The 9846-nt window shown below is 35.3% G+C and overlaps 1 protein-coding gene across 1 annotated transcript; it reads right to left on the reverse strand.

Annotated features, from left to right (window-relative positions):
* Nucleotides 1-2146: 2146 nt before the first annotated feature.
* On the reverse strand, nt 2147-9456 carry LOC107864210 (transcription factor GTE1). Its single transcript, XM_016710515.2, has 9 exons — nt 9304-9456; nt 7018-7140; nt 5184-5393; nt 4387-4464; nt 4061-4285; nt 3796-3894; nt 3605-3663; nt 2657-2807; nt 2147-2566 (listed from the first exon to the last, which is right to left on the reverse strand). The coding sequence occupies exons 2-9, from the start codon at nt 7138-7140 to the stop codon at nt 2372-2374; spliced, it is 1140 nt and encodes a 379-aa protein (XP_016566001.2). The 5' UTR covers nt 9304-9456; the 3' UTR covers nt 2147-2371.
* Nucleotides 9457-9846: the final 390 nt, after the last annotated feature.

Below are 9846 nucleotides of genomic sequence, written 5' to 3' on the forward strand. Positions count from 1 at the left end.
CCACAGGTAAAAAAAACAAAGAAAGTACCTAAAATTTTCAGAATTACAAGCTTCTTCTTCTTCTTAAAAATACTCTAAGTGTGATCATTCAAACCGTGAGTGTGTTCGAAGAATCCGCCTATTTGAGGTACCGCTATAGTCGGATTGAAGGCCATTTTATCCTGGGAGGAAGATTCCATAACCTCGGGTACAGTGAGGGGAATTATTCCTTAAAGAAAGTCCGTGAATCCGGACGACTTGGCCTTAACAATTTCTGTTTCATCTATATTTGTGAAATATAAAATACACCTCTTGTAAAGATCATTTTGATCTTGTGTCGAGGGTATTTGTTCAACTTCATTGTGTTCTTGTTCATACTTGAACTCGAGTTGAAGTTGTTATTCTATTATACAGATTCTACATACTCGTATTGTGGAAAATAATAATTATTACCTAAGGTAAATGAAACGAATGAATATTATTTTTTTCATCAAATGACATTTTTTTTTCTTTTTACTTTGCTTCAAAAACTATTGCACCTTTCTGTTTAAGAACAATTAACTTTAGTTAAATTTCTCGTTTTATTCTTTATGAGATGACAATATGTAGCAACATAAGTGTTTATCCTTTATTGATTACATATACTTTGCATGTTCCCTCAAATATCATAATTATAGAAGGTTAATTGGCCTAATTTAACTATTTTAAATGAATGATTTAGCTAAGAAATCTATTTTGAATAATTCCTTACTTATGGTGCCTTTGGTATGGAGGAAAAAAAACACTTTTTGAAAAAAAATTCTTAGTTTGTTTACGTTCAGGTCAAAATTTTAGAAAAATATTTTCTCAAAAAAACAACTTCATTAAGCACGAGGAAAATAACTTCTCTAACTGCGGTGGAAAAAAACATGGCATTTTACTTCCTACCGAATACACCCTTAGTCAAAAAAATTATCGAGTTATTTTTTTGAAAAATATTTTCCTTCCTACCGAATACAGCCTTAGTCAATTATTATTTATGTGGTATTTAATTATACAGCTATTTGAAATAACTTATTAAGAAAACAAATCACTTATCTTTAAAAGTCAGTGACAAAAAAAAGAAGGGACTTATTCCAATTCCTAAAAAAATGGATTCGAATAAGATTTTTTTTTTTTTTATTCCAAAGTTTAGATTACAACTTTTGAATTTGATTTTGTGGAGCTCTTTGCTAGTTGTAGTACTAGGATTTTGAAAATCTTGTACTTATAGTAAAAGGACAATAATTATTCCCTTTGTTATTATCTTCATGGTCCACAATTATTCCATATCATGTTGTGTGCTTGAGCATTTAATAAGAATGATATTCTAATTTTATTATTTTTTTCAATAAATTTGGATCTATTTTTCTTGATATTATAAGGGTAAGAACATGTGAGAAAAGACGATTTTACTATTGCACTACTTGTAAAAGGACAAACAACTTGTATAGCGATAGCGACCTTGTTTCCAGATATAGGATCGTGGACCGTCTCATCTTAGAATAAAGGTAGTGTTAAGTGAGAAAGATGGTTTTACTATCGCACTAGATGTAAAAGGACAAAGAACTTATCGCGTTTCCTGATATATCAAGTAGCATGATAGCTAAACCCCTAACCTTCTCACATGAGGCCACCTTTACCTAAGACAAAGGACTTGTCGCGATACCAACTTTATTTCTTGATATAAGAGGACTAATCACGATGTCAAATTTATTTTCTGATATATATAAGATCAAGAAATGTCTCATTTTAGGATAAACGTAGCCACATAGCCTCAGGTGGGAAGGGTTAGGAGTTTTACTATCACGCTACCTGTAAATGGGCACAGAACTTATCGCGATTCCGATTTTATTTTTTACTATAAGATCAAGAACCATCTTATCTTAGGATAAAGGTAAGGAGGTAAGGGTCAGGAGTTTCACTATACCACTACTTGTAAAAGGACATTGAACTTATCGCGATGCCAACTTTATACCCCGATATCAGATCAAGAACCGTCTTATCTTAAGATAAGCGTAGCCTCAAGTGGGAAGGATCAGCGGCTTCACTGTCGCGCTACCTATAAAAGGACAATGAACTTATCGCGAAGTCCATAAAGTAACTTAAGATGTATCTCATCACTGACATTCGTCGAGCAGGCCAGAAATTGGACTACAATTAAAATGATGTACTTCAACCAAATTCCTATGTATATCTGCAACTGCAGGCTTCCAAGTAAACATATATCCAGCAGGGATTTCCTATACAAAACCTACTTGTTACAATGACTATCTCTGTCCTTTTTGAGGTATTAACAACGTTGAAGATGGATCATCGTGTGCCCAACGACTCAAAAGCAATTACATTTCCAAAAGTGAATACAAGAAGTTCGTTACTTTTTACTCCTTTTTTGGGAGGATTTTGCGAGTGCATCACAAATTTCTCTTCTGCGTTTGTTGTTGTTGTTGTTGTGGAGGAGATTACTGTTATTGTTGTTGTTCGCTTTGATGCTGCTCATCGGGCTCTTTCCCTGTGCATGTAGCACATCCTGTACGAAGAATTTCAACTTCCACAATGTGGACTCGCTCTGCATAAAGATCGACATGTATGTCATGTAAAGCAAGAGTAGATTAAGAACTAGAAATGCTGCGTATTTGAAATGATCATGACCGATGACCTGAGCATTCATGTCGAGCTCCACTTCTGTTGCTGCTGCTTGGAAAGTAGGATCATTCTGTGCCACAATCAATAGTGCCTTATTAAGATCTTCGGGAGACAGCTTTGTGAGTGCATTCCCAAGTTTTTTTCTGTCCTCCGTTGACATCTTTCTGAAATATGTATTAGAAACTTAGCAACAAACGCTGCAGGAAACCTAAAACACAGTACCACATAGAAACTAAATATGTAAATAAATCACATGTGCAACACACATCTACGCGATTTGTAACGGAGACTAGCCACATCCCTTGCCAAAACCTTGTTGAATCAGCCGCATGAATATGACATACTAATGTATCAAGTAAGCGTATCTATGGCCCAAATTGTACTTCCGCTTTTGATTCTAAATTCGCTGACAATCTGATTTCTACTGTTAGCCTTTAGATCTTTCTTTAATCTCATAAAAACTTGAATTAAGCCAGTGCATCAGGCATAATTACAGAAAATGCAAATTATCTATTGTGTCTAGTATAGAATCTGCATCTCATACAATGACCGGTTTGCATCAAAACGTTACATCCAAATTTAAGGCTAAGAATGTTACCCCTATTGTCTTAAAAAATTCTGCTATTTCTTTCAAGCCAGACGGTCCACCAAATAGCCTGAGGTACCTCTGTTTTGCTTTTAGATCTTGTCAAAACCATGTCTCGAGCAGGAACAATCACTATTGACTTTAATTTACTAGCCAGTAATAATTAATCTCTCTACAATTGGAAAAAAGTCATATGGTAGATGGTTCTTTTACTATATGAATTGTTTGCTCTTAAATATCATACATGGGATTATTTTAGGTAGCCCCATTCAATGAAAGGACGGACTAGGTTCAAGGTATATTTATAAAGCGACAGCTACTTCAAAATAAATGCACAACTGATAACCGATGAGAGTTATTTGTTAAGGTTCCAACCTGCATTTCTGAAGCACCATATCCCTGAGTTCTTCCAGTTGCATCTCCACCTCATCAAGCTGGAATGCAAAAGATAAGTTATTATATAGAGCGGGTTGAATTTAATATGTGCGACGACGAAGATCCATAAACAGTCAGGCCAATATGACTAAACTTTTATGTTTGCGTAAAAGAATCTGAGCCTTGACTACCTCAATACTTAAATCTTTAGCCATTTTGGCATGAGCAGCCTCTTGAGCGAGCTGCATATCCTGTTGGGCTTCTGCTTCCTCTTCCTTCCGCCGTTTTTCCTACAAGCAGTAGTTCTACATATTAGTATCACAATCATTTACTTAAAAATCCAAAATTTAATACCCTAATCGCATATGAGCATATTAAATAGCCTAGAAGAAAATGATTCAATAATCTAAGAAATTACACGAGATACTGAAGAAAAAGACTATAGATGAGTTGTACCTCTTCATCAACTTTGGGTAAAAGCTGCAACCATTTCTCCTCAAATTTGCCCAACAAGGTTCTCGCCATCACATGAACATCATTCCTTTCCTCATTGTATTTCATTGCATTCTTAAATATTAGCCTAACATCTGCACATATCTCTCGGACATGCTTATAGCCAGAACCATCCTTTGCTTCCATCTTGTTTTTGATAGTACTGAAGTCCATAGGCTTCTCAATAACCTAGAAAATCCCACGATGTATTAGCAGAAACAGGAGCATAGGATTCCTAGGAACATCATAGATACAATAAGTACACCGATGAGAAAATTTAAAGCCTTTACTTCATAGTAATCGTCCAATCCAAGACCCTTGACATCCACGGGTTCCATAAAAGGTTCTGCCCACTTGTGCTGAGTGATCTGACCAATAGACAAAGCAATGAGTAGAAATAAATTAACTGGAGCAAATAATAACTACAGGTGCATCACCATAATGTGTTCACACACCCTACCCTTCTTTCTTTTTACCATTGTTTCCTATTGTAAGAAGAAATAAACTAAATGAAGTTGCATAGATAGAGAAGGATGAAAGCTGAGACCAGCAAACAGACGTCTTTCAATTGGTAAATCAGCGAAATTACTTGCTAAGGAGAGACAGGAGAGAATGCATATTTAACAGCAGGACAAGTACAATGATTTGTAGCTCCGTCGAAAATGTAAAAAGAGTATAACATCATCGGTACCAAAAAATGAGTAAATGATGTGAGGTATAACAAAACCGAGTATACTCTTACAGGTAACAGGAAATCACAATGACAAAAAATACTAGCTTAAGTGTATTAACATATCTTCAACGCTTTCCATTCCGTGACTTCTGTGATTTTGGTTAAGAGGCTACAATGCAACCTTATCTGGACTTCAATGTTTATCAGAAAACACTCCATCCTGCAAGTTCAGCACATGCCACTATTTTCTCAAACCTTTTCTCGTGTTCTCTTGCAGTTTTACTTGGGGATACAAAATGATTTCATTTAACAACCGTTAGAAGTTTGAAGGTTAACAAAAGTTACTGCTATCGTAGCACACTAGCTATAGACAGACAAAAAGGTGTCAAGACACCGGAAAAACAATAAGATTACCTGACGTAATATAGTACCAAATTGGCGCATAAGCTCCTGCATTCTCTTGGAACCAGCTGCTTCTCTACGTGATGCATCATGCTGCCGTCTTCTAAAACTAGAAATCTGTTTCTCTTTGTCTTTCAAAATAGGGCCACCTCTTGGCGTGTTTGACTGCTTTTTACTAGTATTGGAATAGAAATGCTCAACATCATTCAGTCTCTGCTCAAGCTGTTAATTTAACAAATTACAAACTTGTGACCAGATAATATTTAAGAGCAATTTTATTCATGAAAACAGAAAATGAAATAAACAGAAATACACGAGATATCAGCACATAGATGTTGAGAGATGCTATTTTTTTCTATTGAAAATTAAGGGTAATATACATTATACAGGTTGTGTGCTGGTAAAACATCAATAGTCTGGTGAGAGTAACAATACCAAGAGAAAACAACATCTGCTGTATTTTTTATAAACTATGAGCAAAAGCTTTCTAACAGAAATGATTTTTCGAAGAGCATTACCAGAGAAGCTATGAGATGATCATTTATGACAAAAAAATCTCAGTGAGCAATAGGCTGCTTTGCCACAGCAAGCATAAGAAATTGCTAGCTAGTGAATTGAAATAGAGTACAATTAAACATCTCTATAACAGCGTTGTTTGTCCAGGTATTTTTGACTGCTATAGCGAGATGCTGTTATAGGGAAAACATAATATATATAATAATGAAAGTCGGTTCCAAAGAAACTAGGTCGTTATAGTGAAATATTGTTATAGAGTATGGTGGTTATAGAGAGGTTCGAGTAAGTATAAGAGAAAGAAGAAGAGTATCATTTGGATTTAAGTAAAACAAAGAATCATTGTACATGTTGAATAGTGAGGGAATGCTGGGGCAGGAACGGGCAACCGCCCTTCCCTGCCATTTAGAAGAAAAAAGGGAAAGAGCGTTTAGCTTATCAAGCACCTTTTGTAGCCTAAGCTATTGGAAAAAAAAATAGAAACAGGGAAAAGGTAAAATTGAAAAACAGAAATTCAGTTGGCCACGCTCATTCAATGGTGAATAGATAGTGGTATAAACTAAGTCATTCTTCTCGCATTTCTAATCAATCAAGTTCACGAATTCCCCCACACCCCGCAAACTCAAGCCTTGAGCACTAAATTATCTGTCTAACATGGTTTGGCTTCATTCCAATTGACCATGTTTTTCGCTATTTGTTTCACCATAACATATGACTCAAAGATAAGGTTTCAAAACTGAAAAGATTATGCTTATGGTCCCCTATATCTTCATTTTGCATGCTCTTGCAAAAGAATCTCGGTGAGTACCTAAGTGTATCTGCTTATGTGCAGTAGACTATCGAAAGAATGTTGTGTTATTCTTTCACATGTCAGATTTTCAGTTTCATTCAAGTAAAAAAGGAACTTGACAGGTGTGATGAATAACCTTCGATCAGAATGAATACTTCTACGATCTATCAAGTGGAAAATTTGATTGATGTGTCATTTTTTTGAATTGTGAATTGTGTACCGTCTATTACAACAACTATTACTACATCAACAACTTCGGCTATATGGATCAAGCTAACATTATACAAAACTTTTGAAAAAACATAGACATAACATATTTTTTTATTAACCAATGATTTATCACAGACAAAATGCGCAAAATATGCTACAAAATGCCATGTTAAGATAATGTGGACAAAATATATGGTAACGGGAAAAATCAACAATGTAAAGTACAGTAGTAAAAAAACAATCCCAAAGAATGTTTGAACAGATTTACTATTCATTTGGATTTCAACTAGCTAACAACAATCAAGTCTACAATTTTCCTCAGCACCAATTTACCTGATCAACCTTCCCAACAATTTCATCAACACTTTGTGCGAAATTTTCAGCGGAAGCAGCATTTTCTTTCTCATTGAGCTCCTGTATCGGTATGTCAGGAGTTGAACCGTTTGTATTGTCCATCTGATTAAAAAGGACATAAGTTTTATTTTAGCTGAAATATATTGACTTTGTTTCAGCACAAAAAAAAAACCTTTAAACCCGAAATCTATGGAAAGTACACCACTTTAACAAGGTCAACTGATAAACCTTAATAGCAACAACATTTTCATTTTTCACTACTTCAGAACTTGTCATAAAAAATATGCTAAAACCCCACTGATTCGCCAGATATTTACATAATGGTGGATGTTTATAAGGACCCTACATGACTTTAAATTTACACATTCGCATTCAAAAGTCTAATTTTCTTTTTATCTTATTTATGATAAAAAGGTCGGAAAATCGATCACCTATTATCCTCAAAAGCAAAGTAGTGCATCGCACACTTCTGCAGCCAACTTCAAATGAAAAGTAAATTAAATGCATACTCTTCCCATAAACTACATTTCTTTAAAGAGTTTTACGAAACTTCATAACTATACCCAAGGGCAGATAAGTACAACTCATAACTTATCTTTTAGTTTCAAAAAAAAAAGTACACCTCATAACTCCAGAAGCTATTATCGTATAAGAAGTAAACCAGGAGTAGTGTTTCCCGCATATTTCAATAATTAAGCAGTGTCAATAAAAGCAACCTATTCACAAAGTAATGGAACAATGTGAAGCGAAACGTTATTGATTCTCATTGTTGTTGTTTAAGTTGTGCAAACTCTTCACTTTCGATGCCCCACCCATGTCAGATTCCCCAAAAATACACTACTTTTGGAGAACCCGAAACCCACCCGTTTTTGTGAAGAGTCTGAGCAACATAGGTTGTTGAACTATATACGCTTAAGAGCTAATTATTAATCCATTTTGCATTATTTTGCATTGTTTTATTGTTGTTATTACTGCTCCCATAGCTGTATCTCCATTTGCAAACCGACTGGCAGGCTTTATTTAAGCTGAGGGTCTCTCAAAAACAACCTCTCTATTTTACTCTGCAGGTACCCTCTCTAGACCTCAGTTGTGGGATTACAATGGCTATGTTGTCGTTGTAAAATCTGATTACTAAACCACCCCCGCCCCCAACCTATGTTGCTTGGATTCTTCAAAAATGTCATCGGATGCATGTCGGATCCTTCAAAATAGAGTAGTGCATTTTTGGAGGATCCGACACGGGTGTGACAATATTTTTGAAGAGTTCGAGCAACATAGCCCCCACCACCATCCACCCCTCATCACCCATCTCCACACACACAAAACTTCACAGCCACCTCATGAGGGGCAAACAAGACATCCATAATCCTCAAAAGCTGATTATTAACCCCCCCCCCCCCCCCCCCCCCCCCCCCCCCCCAACCCCAATAACTTCAAAGCCATAATCTTTTTGTTTCAAGAAAGTGGAAAAGGGTACAACATAGCCTATATAATCCCACAAAGTGGGGTCTGGGAGGGTAAGTGTACACAGTCCATACCACTACCACAAAAGAAATAGTAAAGGAACAAAAATAATAGATATTAACACATCAAAAAGTAACTTAAACAAGACTATCACTAATTAATACAACAAAAACGATAACACACTCTGAAACAAGACTAGCACTATGACTACTTGCACGAATAACAAAACAAAGGTATCCTCTGGAATTAGTTCAGGTGCACAAAAGTTGGCCCGGACACCTTATCAAACAAACCAAAAAAAAAAATGGAAAAGGGTAATCTTTTCTTGCAAAACAAGACTATCATAAGTAACACGACAAACGATAATGCACTCGGAAACAAGACTAGCACTACGGCTACTAACACGAATAACAAAACAAAGGTATCCTCTGGAATTAGTCGAGGTGCAAACGCTAGCCCCCACACTATCAAAAAAATTTTAGAAAAGGGTAATCTTTTCTTGCAAAACAAGACTGTCACCAATTAATACGATGAACGATAACACGCTCTGAAACAATACTAGCACTATAGCTACTGGGTCCTGTGGAACTAGACCAGGTGCACGAAAGCTGACCTGAACTGAACACCTTATCGAAACAAAATAAAGAAACTGGGTAATATTTTCTTGCAAAACAAAAAAGAAAAAAAAAAACTTTTTCACAAATTGATAGTTAATAGCATTAAAAATCATTGAAATAATAAAAAAGACTAGGGTTTTATTACAATAAAAATGAAATCTTTAGATATAAATATGAAACTTACAGGTCAAATATCGCCGGTGACCGGAGTATAGATCGGAGAAAAGCAACGGTTGAGCTGTCCGATGAGTGGACCAGTCAGTAGTCTCACCTTGTTTTGTGTACTTGCTTTTCGACTCTTTTTATTTATTTATTTAAGTATTTTTAATTTATACGTACAAGTTTTTTTTCTTTTTGACTTTTGACCAGATGTTTTTATAATTTATTGTCTTATTATTTAAGGAGAAACAATATGTTTAGGATTTGTGGGAATAAATCTAACTAAATAAGATGAAGCAATTTATGTTTTAAAGGTTTTTTTTTTTTTCTTTTTTTGAGTTTGATATCATCTACATGCATTTTTTCGATTGAATTTAGAACGAGACAGCTTGTTTTCGCATCTCAACGTTGGTACGAACTGAGAGGGTTGCTATTTCTTTTGGCCTTTCTTCATAGATCTCCAAATTTCACCATTCATCATGAAATTTTACTCTCTTCTATCTCAATTAAGCGAATTAATTTTGATAGCATTTCGCCAGTTTTAACATCTCCTACGTAATTTACCTGT

Source organism: Capsicum annuum, chromosome 3 (genome assembly GCF_002878395.1).
Source record: "Capsicum annuum cultivar UCD-10X-F1 chromosome 3, UCD10Xv1.1, whole genome shotgun sequence".
NCBI classification, from domain to species: domain Eukaryota; kingdom Viridiplantae; phylum Streptophyta; class Magnoliopsida; order Solanales; family Solanaceae; genus Capsicum; species Capsicum annuum.

What these genes read in the sequence shown, in the direction of transcription:
- LOC107864210 (XM_016710515.2), bottom strand. Translation starts at nt 7,140, where the DNA reads ATGGACAATACAAACGGTTCAACTCCTGACATACCGATACAGGAGCTC. An exon ending in TACCCAAAGTTGATGAAGAG is followed by an intron (nt 3,895 to 4,060) that starts GTACAACTCATC and finishes TACTGCTTGTAG; the next exon opens with GAAAAACGGCGGAAGGAAGA. An exon ending in ATGGTGCTTCAGAAATGCAG is followed by an intron (nt 2,808 to 3,604) that starts GTTGGAACCTTA and finishes TACATATTTCAG; the next exon opens with AAAGATGTCAACGGAGGACA.